Source organism: Canis lupus, chromosome 13 (assembly GCF_003254725.2).
Source record: "Canis lupus dingo isolate Sandy chromosome 13, ASM325472v2, whole genome shotgun sequence".
In the NCBI taxonomy this organism is placed as follows: Eukaryota; Metazoa; Chordata; class Mammalia; order Carnivora; family Canidae; genus Canis; species Canis lupus.
Genome location: NC_064255.1, coordinates 46,314,027 through 46,330,931, shown reverse-complemented (window position 1 = coordinate 46,330,931; position 16,905 = coordinate 46,314,027). Strand labels below are relative to the sequence as shown.

Below are 16,905 nucleotides of genomic sequence, written 5' to 3'. Positions count from 1 at the left end.
GCTGCTGGCTGTGCAGAAAGGCCTGGAAAACAATCTGCCCATGTTGGAATGGGAGAATGAAAGGTTTGACAGTATTCAGGGAGGGAAAAAACTCCCATAGATTCCAAAGATAGGATAGTGTGTTTGAGGTTAGTATACTGTAAAACTTTGGTTAAGGCAGATAATGCAAAGAAAGAAAGAGGAAAGAGAGAAAAAAAAAAAAAAAAAAAGGAAGAAAGAAGGAAGAGGGGAGGGAGGGAGTGAAGAAAGAGGGAGGGAAGAAGGAAGAAAATATACCACAAAGCATTCTAGGAACAAAGTGTATTATATGCATAAGGAAATGTAATCATGGCACATAATTTGACTCTGTCATTAATAGTTATATAGTTTATAATGATGTAAGCACTGTTGATTGATTTCAAACTTTCCTAGAGAAACCATAGAAAAAGCACATAAGACTAAATTATGGTTACAGAACAAAATGTAAATGCCAGTCATCCTGACAAGGTAAAAATAAAAGTACAGATGATTTGCAAGATGAAAGGGGAAAATAAGAAGTAAGGGGAAGTGTAAGGGGGGCTGTTACCCTCTTAGAACATAAAATGTATGATACCATCTGTATTTGACAGAACAAAAAAGAAAGTTTTAGTGTATAATGTAGGTTACAAAGATAACCAACAGATGGGGGCAAAATGTTTGAACTCTTATATCTGCTTATAGACTATCTCACAGTCTCTTTGTTGTGTGTTCCCATCCCTTCTTATTTTTTTCTATCATTCTGATGGTGTAAGGAGAGGCTGTAAACCTGTGTGCTCAGTCTACACTGTGAGCCTTTTGTATGTTATTCACAAAGCTCCTAAACCATCTTTCATGCACAAGATTCTGGCTCTCTTCCATCAACTATTGAATGAACATTAGAAATTTTCTCTAATGGTGCTGCCTACCAATCAAATGTTTAATTTTAGTAGAGTTGCCACCTTTTATATATTTTTATATATACACACACATATATATCTCATTGTTTTTGCTATAATGTATATACATTCCTGGAAAAATTGTTTTGCACACATACTAGAAATCAGGGTTCATGATAAAAAAAAATACTATGAGTAGAGAGGCCCATTCAAAAATCTTTGCAAATTAATAACCAGTAACTAACTGAAAAAACCAGTAAAAGTCTTGATAAAATACCAGCATAGTTAAAAAGGATATGCTAAATTTCTATAAATAAATGCTACAGTATATATAGGACTTTGTGAACAAAGGAGCTGAAGGAGTTCTCACTGGAGGGGGATATAAAGAGGAGCAGAGGCTTTTAGTTGCACCAAAGATTGGGGGAGAGTCAAACAGGAAGCACTTCCTAGACAGGGCACGTGTCTAGGCAGAGCCAAGAGGAAGAGCTGGACATGCGTGGGCCCTGCATGTGGTGAATGGGCCCTCTTGTGGCTTGCCGGGTCCAGCTGTGCTTGTTTACTTTGTGTTCAGGGGCTGTTATTAGGTGGCACAAAAGTTGAGACAATGAGAAAAAAAACAACAGATGAAGAGATGTCACTATTTTGTAATATTGAAATTATTTTGTTTGCCAACTCTGTATGTGCAAATTAACCAGAGTTTTAGCAGGACATGTTATATGTAAACATTTTAATGTACTGTACTTTTATTATATTAGGAAAAATGATTGAAAAGGATACAGGGGAAATGCTCATTTCTGGGAGGACTTAAAACACCTAAGTTTGTTCATTCAAATTTTATACACTGGGTCTTCATAAAAATGAAGAATAAAAAACATGCAATGTCAGTAGTATTATTTCTCATGCCAGGAAGTTTTTTAAAAATTTGGGAGCCAAATATGCTATTTTAGGCAAAGTTTCTGTTGGTGTTTGCTTTCTACTATTAAGGCGTTGTTTTATGATTAAATCAAACCCAGCACTGACTGAATATTCTTTATTTCAAACATTTCAACAAAGAATCATATATGTGTAGATTGGTGTAGATATTTTAAATATATTTTAACAAGCCACAAGACAGGTTGAGAAAGTTATAATTTATCAAGTGTATATAGTAAATGGAAAAATAGGCTCTATGATGCATTTGAATTCAGTTGAATTCAATATTGTAAGGATCACAAACATTAAAATGTTTAAATCCTTTTATTTTCCAAATCTATCCACTTTCCCTTAAGAGATAATTATATTTTAATAAGCGTTTAAAAATAGAGAATTGATGGTTGATAAAGTTTTGTTTTTCTCTTAACTAAATAAGAAGCCTATTTCTCTTTCTTAAAAACTCTTTAAAAATAGCTTTTCTTACTTGAAAACTATTTTTCATATTTCAAATTGTTACTTTTCAAAAAGTTGCTGTGTATTTATTATGCAGTCTTGATATCAAATAACCTTTGTTTTTTATGGCTTTAAAAAGTGTGTTTGTTGCAAGGCCTTCTGAACAGATATTTTGAAATCACCGTGTTAGTCTGCCTGACAAGCTGTTGTTGTTGTTGTTGTTTTGTGATGTGAGCTGTGAATACATGTCCTGCTGTTACTTTTTTAACACCTGCTCCTGGTTGCTTGCTGTTTTAGTTGATGTGAACTGGGCAGCTTCCTCAAGTCATTAGTCTCACTGCAGCGTTTTTGGTAGTCAGTTGGTTGATTTCCATTTGTTTCTGTAAGGTCGTGATTAAGTTTAAAATTAAAAGATACCTCACTACCTATTTTAAAGCATCTGTGTGCCTTACCCTTTTTTTTTTTTTTTTTTTTTTTTTTTACTGAATTCCAATTAGCATGTTATGGAATAAAAAGAAACTGTTATCAAGATGTACCTAATAATGTTAATAGCATTTGTGTGTAAGAAAAAGCTATTTAGAGGGGAACAGAATTGGTCAGCAAAGGCGAATAATTACTAAATTCACAATGTAGTGTTTTGTTGCATTTCCAATTACCAAATTCTGTATACTCATTTGTTCCTTTGAGTCACATGCCTTATGTGGGAAGGCAGCCTTACATAAAAATGATGATTGAGTCTGTGCTAGAAAACACTAACTGGGTAAAATGGTCAACTATATTTTTGAATCAAAACCTTTTATCTTTTAAGTGACCATATGGTTATTACAATAGAAATCTAAACAGACTTTCCGATGACTTTCTCTGATAATTTCTATTTCTTGTCTCTGTAAAAGACAGTTCTATTACAAATGAGTTTTATGTATTTTGAGCTTGTTTAATTCCTCCTCCTTAGTTAAGGAGATTGGGTTGGATAGTTCGGCAGTTTTGAATCTTACAGAACCTTTCACGCTTTAAAGACATTTTGTATTTTTCTTTAGCAGTAGTACCACGATTATGATTAAGTAATTATTTGTATAGTTATTTAATGAATACCTCTCTTGATAGAATAAGCTCTATGTATCCAGAAACCAAATTACCATCACCAGCGGTACAATGTATAATCAAATACATGGAGGTCATGGCAATCTTAGTTTGAACCCATATCATGTGAACATTCTTTTCACATATTTAATGTTAATATTTAATAGGTGTTAGAAAACATCATTGTGTAAACATGTTAATCATTTGCACAAAAGGCCTCCATCCCCTAAATGAGAATGATATGTAATATGCTGAATTAATTAGGACAGCATCGAGGAGATGCCTGTCTTCTATATTTGTTCACTGTGAGGACAAGGAGTTTTATCTGATTTGTTCATGGGTTTATTTCTAGCAGCAAGAACAGTGCCTGTCACGGAAATATATGTTGAATCAATGGATTAATAAAAGTAATGACACAATTTAAGAGTAAGAAAGTAAAAAAAAACCTGATAAAAAAATGCCCAAAAGATTCAAATAGAAGTCTATTTGACTTCACAAAAAACATACAGGATGGCACATAAAAAGATGACCAACATTATTCATCATTAGAAAAATACAAATTAAACCCCCAGTGAGATGTTGCTACACACATATTAGAATGACTAAAATAAAAATAACTAGCAGTAGCAAGTGCTGGTGAGGATGTGAGGTGTTAGAGCTCTCATTGGTTGGTGGTGGAATAGGCCACTCTGGAAATCAGTTAGTCAGTTTCTTACAAAGTTAAACATACAGGGACGCCTGGGTGGCTCAGTGGTTGAGTATCTGCCTTTGGCTCAGGGGGTGATCCGCGGTCCATGGATCAAGTCCCGCATTGGGCTCCCTGTGAGGGGCCTGCTTCCCCCTCTGCCTATGTCTCTTCCTCTTTCTCTGTGTCTTTCATGAATAAATAAATAGAATCGTAAAAAAAATACAAAAAAAAAAAAAGTTCATATACATTTAGCATATGACCCAGCAACCTCAGTCCTCAATATTTACCCAAGAAAAGTGAAACCATAAGTCCACACATATACACTCACACGAAAGCCTGAACATGGGTTATTTGTGAAGGGTTTATTCATAATTTCTAAAAATTGGAAATAGTCCAAGTGATCACTAACTGGTGAATGGATAAATAAATGGCTAAATAAACTATGACACATTCATACAATGGAATATTATGCAGCAAGAAAAGGGGACAAACCACTAACACAAGCAACAACATGGATGACTATCAAGTGCATTACGCCAAAGTGAAAGAAGCCAGACTCAAAAGGCTACTGTATAATACCATTTATATAACATTCTGGAAAAGCAAAACTATGGAACAGAGATCAGATACACATGGAGAAGAGCTCACCAGGGGCTGGGGTGGAAACAGAGAATTGACTACAAAGAGGGAGAACTCTTTGGAATGATGGAAATGTTCTCCATCTTGACTGTGATGGTGCTTACCCAACTCTATACATTTGTCACAATTCATAGAGCTGGACACCAGAAAAAGGGTGCATTTTACTGCATTTAAATTAGACCTTAATAAACCTGACTCAGAACCAGACAAAGAAGAAGTTGATGAGGCTTTTCTCTGTAAGTAGGTGAGTAGATCATTAGTCTGCTGCTTTGAGAATCAGGAATGAACTCAGACTTTCCCGCCAAAGAAATGCCTGAGACTTGCCCCACTACTTATCATCCCACTATTGTTATTCTTTTTGTTGCAGGCTTTTAAGTTTCTTGTGGCAAGGTCTTTCGATTTTGTTTATCAGGATCAAGGATCAAAAACCTTTTATTAAGTGATAGCTGCCATTTAGCATTGTGTAAGACCCCGAACCCCCAGTGCCTCATCAAGTGGGTCTAGTTGATGCAGCACATGCCCTGTTTGCCACCCCACAGATTTGCTGAGAGAATCAGAAGATGGCGTGCCTGCACTGTGTAAACTGTAAAGTACTAAAGAAATATATGTGATTTCATTGCCAAATATTAAACCTAGATATAATAAGCAAACTTGGATATCAGGCATTGGAGAGCAACCCACAAACATAGTATGGATAAGATGTGTAGGAAAGATGCACCTGACTTGCTTGCTTCTGTGCTGACCCACTGCTGCCTCCTTGTCCAATAGAGTGAATCTGGTGTTCAGGGGTTTTGTCCAAAGCACCCATGAATGGCAGGAATGCAATTCCACACATTGGACAATGTGAAGTGACTTAGTCAAAGGACCGCAATTGGCAAAAGTTGAACTTAGAGGCTCTGAAGGAGTGAATCTTCAACAGGTGTTTTGTATTATTTTGTTTTTCTGTGCTATGTCTAGTCTTTTATGAGATGGGGCTCCTCTTGCTTTAGTCCAGGTGACCATCGCTATAAATGTGCTGTATCACTCATACCCAACATTTTCTTCTGATGCCTCATCTTCCAGTGTTTTTGCCACTTCAGTTCTCCATAGATTTTTATTTCATGTAATAGCCAGCTTTTATCCTCATGAGTATTCTCATGAACCCACTGGTGTCAGTGATAAGGTTTTAGCTACAGTCGTAACAGATTTCTCTTCTTTCTATACATACACACACCATTAGAAATTTTGCCTTTTTGCTTCTTAGATCCCTATGTACTCTGTCTTGTAGAGGCACTTCAGGTTGAGCTCAACAAATACTTATTTGCGTGACTTCGTGTGTTTTTTTTAATTAAAAAAATTCTTATTTATTTTTAAAAGATTTATTCATTTATTTTTAGAGAGAGAACACGAATAGGAGGGGCAGAGGGAGAGAGAATCTCAAGCAGATTCCTTGCTGAGCATGGAGGCTTGATCTCTGGGTCATGAGATCAAGACCTGAGCTGAAACCAAGAGTTGAACACGTAACTGACTGCACCATTCAGGTGCCTCAGTTCTTTTTTTTTTTTTTTTTTTTAAGTTGACTCCGTGCCCAGCATGGAGCCCCAACATGGCTTGAGCTCACGACTTTGAGATCAAGATCTAAGCTGAGGTCAAGAGTTGGATGCTTAACCAGCTGAGCTACTCAGATGCCTCCTGTTTCTTTACTTGTAAAATGCAGGCAATAGTTTCAAATTTGCTATTGCTACCATGTTGCTGTAGGAATCACTATAGCTTAGGAAAGCTGCCAGAAGCTCCAAAGTTCTGTGCCAGTATGAGGCAGTAGTATTATTAATGGCATTCTTCTCATGATTTTAACACTGATAAATTATTATGTTTCTCCAGGAAGAGTCACCCCAGGGCAGCTCATGTCCTATATTCAGCTCTTTAAGAACAATCTCAAAGCTATAGTGAATCACTGTGGGCTTCTACAGCTTGGGCTGGCCACAGTTCAAACCCTGAAACACCCGCAGACTGCCAAGTGGGACAACTTCCTGGCTTTTGAAAGACTCCTTCTCCAGGTATGTTGCTATAGGAGTTTCTTGGGATATTAAGAATTAAAATTTTTGCTTCCGGAGGAAAATTTTTGATGTTTATTATAGTCTTAGTTATAAGTCATATTATTGGCATATACTCTGTATCATGTTCTCTAAGAGCCTCTAAATTATAATTATAGTAGAAATTTTCCATACCTATGTTTTGGTTGTTGTTGTTGTTGTTGTTTTTGACAGTGACATCTTTGGTTTTTCACTCGTACCAAGAACATATTTTGAGCATTTGACTAACCTCTTTTCAATTTTATGCCATCTGGAACTTTCTTGATCTTCCTGGCATCTTTATTCAGTCTTTGCAGAATATTACTACTATTTACATTTCTCCTGATACTAATCTCTAATCCTAAGTGCTCTCCACATAGACTCAATATAATTTACTCATTTTTAATATTTATTTTATACTCTTTCATTTAACAACTAAGACTAGAAATAAAATAGAAATATCTCTGATACTTATATAACCCTTCCTTGCTCTGATTCTCCTTTGTCCTTTCCCAGAGTAATCACAAGCTTGATTTCTTGTTTCTGTATTTTTATTAAATATTTAGCCATAAATAGAGTATTGTGCTCTGAGTTTTACTTTTTATGTAAGTAATATTGTACTATAGATAGTCCTCAACAACTTGTGTTTTCCTCTCAACATTCTATTTTTAAGATCATTCAAGGTGACACATATAGATCTAGTTCATTTATTTAAACTATACCATACCATACTATTTGATTGTATGAACATACAACACTTTATTTATCCAATTCATATGGATATATAGACTATTTCATATTCGTGTGTGTGTGTGTGTGTGTGTGTGTGTGTGTGTGTGTGTAGAGGGAGGGAGAGAGAAAGAGAGTGAGAAAGAGAGAGAAGAAAGAAGAAAGAATGTAGTAAATATCCCAGAACATGTGTTTTGGGTACATGTGAAAGTTTCTCTAAGACACATATCTTAGAAAGAATGTTAGGTTGTTGACATGCATATTGTTAAATTTACTAAATATCAACAAAATAATCATTGAAGAGGTTGACCTAGTTGACCCTTCTACTAGGCATATATGATATTTTGTTTCCCTTCATAGTGTCCAGTACTCAGTATTATCAAATTATAACATTTTTTAAGAGTGGGTCAGTGCTATTTCTTTATATAAGTTTGCAATTCTCTGACTACTGATGAGGTCGAGCATCTTTTATACTATTTATTGACTCTTCAGTTTTCCTCTTCTGTCAATTGCTTGTTCTTATAACTGTGCCCATTTTTATTCATTGGTAACAGAAAAGCTGTCTTATATCATGCAAATACTTCTCCGAGGCTGTGGTTTGTCTTTCAATTCCAGCATCTTGTACAAGAGTTTAGAGTTTTAATGTAGTCTAGCTAATTAATATTATCCTTTATGATTTGTGTTTATGTTTGATATTAAAATCTATTTCTACCCCTAATTTCCAAATATATTGTTCTGTATTTTTTTGCTAAAAATTAATTTTTGGCATTTGAAATTTTAATCCACATGGAATTTGTTTTTGTTTTTGATATTATTCAGAGCTTTCTTTTCTTCCGTATGGATAGTCTAGTCTGCCACATATTTATGAAATACTACATTGTATCGTAAATTACTTACCTAAGAGTTGTTTTCCTCTTTCTCGTGTTGTCCGAAGACCAGTCAATTTTGTTCCAATGTCTACTTTTTCCCCAAATGATTCGGGCAAATCCAGATTGTTCTCAGAATACATTGGCATTCTCATTTCCCTACCTAATGATTAGTTTAGCAGTTCAAGCCAAAGATAGGCAAAGGGTGTAGATATAGATATAAGTATATAATAAAGAAACAATCTCCTTTTTCTGCTTCTTGATGTATGCTTAGGATGTGAGCATTTTGTGCTAATGAAGGGAACTCACTGTGATCCTGAGGAAGACAGACAGAACCTGGATCTTTGATGACTTTGAACTTCAGCTCAAATACCTTGTTTTGTAAGAGAATAATTCTTATTGTTTGAACCACTTAAAAAACGTTGGTTTTCAGTTATTTGGAGCCAAGAGATCTTCATCCTTTTCCTAGTGATATGTAATATACTAAAATCCCATAGAAAAGTGGGTTGATTTCTGTTTCTGGTCTGTTCCAGTGGCCAGTTTATCCATCACAGAATTAATACTACAGTGTTTTAAAATCAGTATGTCCAGTTTTATACTTTTCCTTATAAGAGGGAATTATTAGATCTGTGGGTATTTTAAAGGCTTTAATACCATTGTTAGTTGAAATTATTTAAGAAACAGTTTTCTGACTGTCCTTTGCTGCCTTATAGGGTTACTCTTGACTTTGCCCAACAACTTTGCATTTGTATTTGTGCTTGTTTCTTCCTTTCTCCACTTTCTTGATACCACTTTCTTTTTGGGTGCATGACCACATACTAGGACGCTGTTCAATAGAGGCAGTGAAAAGAGGCATCGTCATCTTACTCTTGTCGTTAAAGAAAATGTTCTAAAATTTTAAAACCATTAAATATTATGTTTGCTGAGTTCTTTTTTTTTTTTAATCAGGCTAAGAAAGTTCCTTCCTAAACCACGTTTGCTGAGTTCTTATTTTGTTGTTGTTTTTATCATGTATAAGTGTTGAATTTCAGTTCTAAATACTATGAATTTTTTTAGATGACTATGTAGGGTTTTTTTCTCCCTTAATTGTTAATGTGGTGAATTGTATTTATAATTTTTTAATGTTAAGTAATTGTTAATTGCATTCCTGGATAAGTTCAACTTGGTCCTACACACACATACACACACATACTACTGGATTTAGTTTGCTAATATTTTACTTAGCTGTTTGCATTTATGCTCATAGATGAGATTAGCATATACTTTTTCCTTATTGTGCTGCCTTTGTATGGTTTTGAAACAAAGGTTTTGGCAGTTTTTAAAAATCAGGGCGAGTTTAATTTTTCCAGAGCTGTTTGCTCAATGGTGAAATAAAAATCTCTAAGGAATCATCTCAACATAGCTCTGTTGTTGCTAGATTTAGATTTTTATTTCCGATTTAATTATGTAAATATTTCTCGATCTATTTAATCTGTTTTTTCTTGAGATTATTTTGGTAGTTTCTATTAGCTTAAGTTGGCTACTCGTTTGTACTTTCAAGTTTATTGGCATACATTTATTCATAGAATTCTGAAGAATTTAAATCTCCTCTGAATCCATAGCCATATTCCATTTTTGAATGCCTAGTATTTTTATTGTGCTCACTTTGGCCTTCTTTTGGTCAAAGTGAGCACACTTTTGTGCTCTTTTGGTTTGAGCTCTTTTGGTTTCTTTTGGTTTGAGCGGCATAATGACTCGTTCTGAAGATCCAGTGGTCTGTCCCTGCACCGGTGAGCCTCTTCTATGCCCTTGCCTGTACTTCTCTATTAAAGGCCAGGAGTTCAGAGGAATACCACAGTTCTACTAGAATACCAGGGGTTACTCTGGCATTCTCCTTTCCATATCTGAAACTCCCCCTCTCTGACAGTGAAGAACCTGTCTCTCATCACCCTCAACATATTTCATGACGTGACAAATTCTCCCCGATATGTAACGTGTTCCATTAGAGCTGCTGCCTCTCTCACTGCTGCCTCACCTGGGCTCTGTCTTCCTGCTGCAGGCCATGGCCAAGTCCACGTGGATGTTCTCTTATGCTTCACACACCGGCGCCCTGCTGAAGCCCCCATGTGGATGCCCTTCTCACATCACTTGAGGTCCAACACCTTGCACTGTGCTGCCCCTATCTCACCCTCAGGCATGGGTGCCCTCCTCACTCCACAGTCTTCAGGACCCCCCAGCAGGCTCCACGGCTGCTCCCCTGGCACAGATGTCTCCTCATTGGGCAGACTCTGGCTCCCTGCCAGTATCCTGCCGTTGCCACTCCCCTGTTGAGATGTTTATACACCTGCTCAGGCTCTAACAGGGTCTTGGGATAGTACTCTCTTCCAACCTCCAATGAATGCTTTTCTCACCTCCTTTGGTTCTGACAACCCATAGAGGCCTGCTGCTTCATTTCCCCCCACATCCCATGACCCCCATCCCACCATGCCCTCCTCACGAGCCCCAGGGGCCTTGATAGACTTCTGTATGCTTCCTTCGACCTGCCACCCTTCCCCCGACCCCCTTGCTCAGGTTCTGCTACCCTGCACTGGGCCCTCATTGCCTCTGGCCTCCACATGGATGTCCTCTCTCTCCTCCTGGGGTTCCAACAGTGCTGGGTCCTGCCACTCAGTAGGTGAAGATGCTCTCCTCACCCGCCTTTGATGGCAACAGCCTACACTGTTGCTCCCCCCACCCCATGGGTACCCCTTTCGTTCCTTTCAGCTCTGATCACCTGCTCAAGGCCTCTTCTGCAATTCTTTCCTCCTCACTGCCCTGCCGCAGAGACAGCTCCCTCACCCTCTGCTGCCTGTAGTTCCAAAATCTGACAAAAGTGTTTCAAAACAAGGCAGAGCAGTTTTCTCTCAGGAATGATCATCTCTCAGCTCACTAGAGAAGCTCCTGAAGAAACTTGATGCATATAAAGTCCAAGCTATTTTATATTTATAATTAATTTTTAGAATCCTGTTCCATATTAGACTGCCTCAGATGTGACCATGGGACTTGATGTGGTTCCTTTAGCAAGTGGCAAGGAATAAAAACACTGGGAAAAAGACGTAAGCATTTATTTATTTATTTTTTATTTTTTATTTTTTTTAAGACGTAAGCATTTAAAATGCTAAGACCCTACTTTTATCCTAATTGCACATTACCCAGGCTAGTGCGGTGTTCTCAGTCATTTCTGGGTCCTTGCAAATTAGTGTTTTAGCATAGGCGAACCTGTAGGCCAGTCATCATAATTGCTCTTTGGTTATGGACATGCTTCCTTTATATAGTGTGTACACTTATCCATCAGGGTAACAAGGCCTGATGTAAAAGGGAGCATCCCTTTTACAGACTTTGGTTTGAAAGGAGACCATCTAAGTTTATTTTGAGGATGAGGGCAACTTCTAGCTTTTCCCAAAGAGCTTGAGAGCCACCTAGATGCAGATCTCAGCCGGCATTGAGAGTTGTTTATTTCTTTGAAGACTCATTTCCACCACTCTCTACCAGGCCTCTGTCACTGAGACCTCAATGTTGACTTTATAACTAACATTACAGACAATCTTGGTTAAGAAAAAGAAATTGGTCCTGGAGATCTGTAATTAAACACAGGTTAACTGCCTTTCCTCTGCACTACCGTCTCTCAGTTCAATGGTTTTGGCAATTTTATGACAAGTCAGCAACAGATCTGAGTACAATTCATGAGACTTACGTTTGGCTCAGGCTTCTGAAAATGACAGAAAGATAATGTTACGTGCTCGAAAGAGAAACCGTTTTGAGTGTTGTTGGGAAAAATCTAATATTTATTAGCAGTGAATATGCTTTTAAAAACCAAAGGAGATAAAATATCTTCTCAATTCCTTTTCCTCTCCCTTATCTCCAAAGTTCCAAAATCAGTCTGTGTTTAAGGCGTTTGGTACATATGGGCTCATTAAGAGATAATTATTTCTGTTTCAAGTTTAAAATGTAGAAAAGAGCAAAAGTTAACTTGAACATGGATACGTTTATGATTCTATTAAGGAATGTATTCATTTGTAAGAGTAGCTTTGCTTTTTTTTTTAAATACAAATATGGATTTACTTAATTTGGATGGTAGTCTATGGAGAATTCTCTTTTTATTATATACCACGCAAGTTTGATTTAGTCACCTCATCTAATTCGGTTTAAATTGCTTATCTCATAGTGTTTGCTGTTGTTAGGACAGAATAAAATTATGTATGTGTATCACTAAGTACAGTGCTTGGCATATAGTAAGTGCTCAATAAATAGCAGTTACTTTTTTATTCTTTCAGCTGAACCAGAAATATCACATTGCCAATTTATTTTATGCGAGTAATGCCTTTTAACATACTCTCACCTAGATTTTGTTTTTTTACTTAAAATTTGTTAAGGAAAAATGAGATTGTTACTTAGAAAAATGCTACCGACTCCTTGTATTTACTGTTTGATAATGTTTCACAGCATTTTTCTTTAAATGTAGACATAAATCCCATTGTTTCTACAATGCATATCTAATGTTTTTATAATTGTCACAAAGAAAAACTTTATTGACCATAATTTATCATGGCTATGAAGCAGTCGCAAACTGTGTGTAGAGAAGGGAGCTGGGTTTATACTTCCTAAAAAACAGACCATGTTTTCTATCTCCAGTTATTTCTTTAGGCAGAATTTATATTTCTAAATTAAAATATCCAACTTGGAAAGTGATTTTTAAATAAAATATAAAGGAGTTACAAAGCTATTCAAGATAAGCCACGTGCACGTTGCTTTAGTTTTAAATTCCACCTTCCTTTGCAATGAAAAGTAGGCATACTAGTTACTAGTTGTCAAAGCAGTTTTAATGGGTAGAATGAGTTCCTTTTGTGATATACTAAATTTCAAAATATCTCTTCTATAACAAATCAGATTTCCCTAAGCTAAATAAGTGTGTCTGCTTGTGCTATAATAAATTAAGGGTTTGCCTTCCCAGTCCTCTAGAGCTTCTGTGATGTTCCCGGCCCTTTGGCTTGGTTTGGAAATGTCATGCCTCATTTCAGTTCCATACCTGACCTCACTGACAACCTGGGAGGTCCTATTTTGTTATAATTTGTCACTTACAAAAGTACTGGTGACATCATTCGAGTGAAGAGTAAGGCAAGGGGATGCCTGGGTGGCTCAGCAGTTGAGCATCTGCCTTCAGCCCAGAGTGTGATCCTGGGGTCCTGGGATCGAGTCCCCTATCGGGGTCCCTGCATGGAGCCTGCTTCTCCCTCTGCCTATGTCTCTGCCTCTCTCTCGGTGTTTCTCATGAATAAATAAATAAAATCTTAAAAAAAGTGAGGTAAGTAGAAAAAGATGATCCCCAAAGTCAGACCTGAGTGTCATTTATAGATTAAGGAGATTTTTTTTAATAGGTTTTTCCTGAAAAGGAAAATTGTGGAGCATGTTTAAAAGGAAACCTCTTACTTCTTTTATACTCCACTTTCAACAGTTCTGACACCAAACATGTAGGGCTTTTCCTATACCAACCAGTTCTCCAACTCTAAATAGCAACTAAGTGGCCCGCATTTCAGTCATGACACTAACTACCTGGATCTAGTGCAAACCCCACAGGTTACAGGCTCAGTGCCACAGGACTGCCCCCAACTCCAGACACCAACTGCAAATCTGGGCCTCTCCTACTTCTCACCAACTTCTTCTGTATTGGGTCTCCCATGACCTCTTCCTTGGGTTTGGTAATTTGCTATAATGGCTCACAAAACTCAGAGATATATTTATTTAAGTTTACCAATTTATTATAAAGGATGTTACAAGGATAAAGATAAATATTCAGATTAAGAGGTACATCGGGTGAGGTCTGGAAAGGTCTTGAGTGCAGTGGCTTCTGTCCCCATGTGGTTGGGATGTGCTACCCTCCCAGCACATGCATGAGTTTACCAACCCCAAAGCTGTATACTTTAGGGATTTTTGTGGAGGCTTCATTACATGGGCAGGATTGATTGACTCAGACTATAGCCCCTCCCCTTCCTGGAGGATGGGGATAGGGTGAAGCTGAAAGTTTCAGGCTTCTATGCATGGCTTGGTCTTTTTAGTGACCAGTTCGCAGGAACTATCTAGGAATTCACCAAGAGTAACCTTGTTAGAATGAAAGATGCTCCTATCATCCAAGAAATTCCAAAGGATTTAGAAGTTCTGTGTACCAGGAACCAGAGTCTAAGACTAAATATTAGAACAAATGATGCTCTTAGCACCCCTATTGCTCAGGAAAATACAGGAGTTTTGTGTGCCAGGAACTGGGGGCAGAGACTAAATATATATTTCTTATTATGTCACGGTGTTTTTCACAGTATTACATCAAAATGACTCACAAAGGCAAGTAGTAGAGAGGAAGAAGTTCCCTCATTCCTGATTTCCACCAGGAGGGGGTTTTTGTAGGCATGTTCCTAGTCTGTCTCTGACCCTTTACACCCTCCTCTCTTGGGAAGAGAGGTGTTTTTTTCTGGTTGGCCAATTTGGGATGATGGGACAGGCTACATACACTCTGCCTTTTTTCCTCTCGAGAGGGGCTCTGCTTGTGGAGAGCACTTCAGCTCTTCCAGGGCGAGAATCTGCCTTCTTCTTTCTCTACTCTTCTTACTCTTTAAAGCATGCTGGAAGCAGGGAGCAGGTGCTGTGGCCTGCGTCTTCGTGGGAGGGCTTCCCTGGTCAGAGCTGGCTCGCAACCTGGAGGAATAGACTGCCTGGAGCTCCATAGGGACAAGTGGCCAACAGACCTGGTACTTTTACCACCCAGGCTGGCCTTTATCATTAATAAGAGTGATGTTTAGACTCATGCCTTTACTAAGGTCTGCTTTCTCAACGTGTTCAGAACCGTGGCTGGGAAGAGGGGTGCTTTTTTTTGGTGGCTCCCTTGGAGAGCCCTACAGTCATCAGCAGTAGTTTTGAATGAAATTTCTTAAATATTTTTGGAGAAGAGTTAAATGGAGATTTGTCAGTTACCTCTTTGGACATTTGTATTAAGCAGTTGTTACAAAGAGAGGTAGGAGGGAGACTATGACATAATGCAGAGGAAAACTTTCTTTTTTGATAATTAGGTTGAAAATAGCAAAGGTAGTTTTCCATTCTGAAAACAAAGGGAGCAGATTTGGGCAGAAGAGTGCTACCATTTTTCATTGATCTTAGGATGTTCATTTTTTTGCATTTTAATATTTCTGAAATTGAGACACATCCTGAAATCCATGGTATTTCTCTGTTTAATGGCAGTGTTCTGTTTCTTACTAGAGTATATAAAATAATGGTGTGTGTTGTAATCAGTGATATCTTAAAGTCAATCACACGGGGCTTCGAAGGTAGGAAGCAGATGAAAAATCCCATCCAGACCTTAGGTCTGACTTGGTGTCTTCCTGATTGTTGCATTGCCCATTGGGTTAAAATAGTGGCAGTTTGTCTTTGTTGGCTGTGTGATAAAAGGTTTGTCACTTGGGATATTCATTTCACTTTAGCACCTTTTTAAGTTGAGGAGGTGATTTTTTTTTTTCCCCCAGCAAGTTTGTGCCCAGTGAACTATGCTGTGAATACATCAGGACTATTTAAGGGACACTGAACTTTCCCCTAATATGCTTTAGGACTAGGGATGAATGCTTTGGGGATGACCTCTTAGGCTAGCACTATGAGGTCTTAGGTTAAGATTTTTCCAATTGGATTCTTGATAGCTCAGGAATGTGTTGACTTAGCTTGGGTCCCTATAGTGAAATACAATTTGTATAATATTTTAAATACTGGGCAGCCTGGGTGGCTCAGCGGTTTAGTGCCACCTTCAGCCCAGGGCCCAATCCTGGCGACCTGGGATCGAGTCCCACGTTGGGGTCCCTGCATGGAGCCTGCTTCTCCCTCTGCCTGTGTCTCTACCTCTCTCTCTCTGTGTCTCTCATGAATAAGTGAATAAAATCTTTTAAAAAAATATTAAAACAGTGCTTGTAAATAGTTAAAAATCATTAAATTTTATTTATAAATTATTTATAATAATTTATTTATATAAATATAAATATATTATTTAAAATAAACACATGATTAGTGTTTTAAAGCAATACTAATGTGCAAAATTTACTTATTTGCTTTTTTTAATATTTTGTATGTAACTCATTTTGATTAAAAACATGCGAGACTTTTATTTGCAGCTGCTGATTACTTGTTGTCGTTTTTTTTTTAAAGATTTTATTTATTTATTCATGAGAGACAGAGAGAGAGAGAGGCAGAGGGAGAAGCAGGCTCCATGCAGGGAGCCTGAGACGGGACTCGATACCGGGACTCCAGGATCATGTGCTGGGCTGAAGACAGGTGCTAAACCGCTGAGCCCCTCAGGGATCCCTGATTACTTGCTTTGAACTAAAATTTAGTTAGAACAACAGACCTGAAGTTAGTTACTTTGATTTAAGAAATAGAACCACCAAGAAACACTACTTAGAACACTGAGAAAAGGGACGCCTGGGTGGCTCAGGGTTGAGCGTGTGCCTTTGGCCCACGATGTGTGATCCCGAGTCTGGGGATCGAGTCTCTCATCCGGCTCCCCGCAGGGAGCCTGCTTCTACCTCTGCCTATGTCTCTGCCTCTTTGTG

General features: G+C 37.7%; 1 protein-coding gene across 5 annotated transcripts in view; it reads left to right on the top strand.

Annotated features, from left to right (window-relative positions):
* The window catches only part of SCFD2 (sec1 family domain containing 2), a 419,880-nt gene that overhangs the window by 80,338 nt on the left and 322,637 nt on the right, over nt 1-16,905 (top strand). For all 5 annotated transcript variants that reach the window (XR_004814632.2, XR_003131334.3, XR_003131333.3 and 2 more), the window contains exon 4: nt 6,526-6,701. Coding sequence is in view for 2 of the 5 variants with exons in the window: in XM_025435788.3 (XP_025291573.3) it covers nt 6,526-6,701 (176 nt within the window). In the remaining 3 variants the exon portion in view is untranslated. The remainder of the gene's footprint in view (nt 1-6,525; nt 6,702-16,905) is intronic.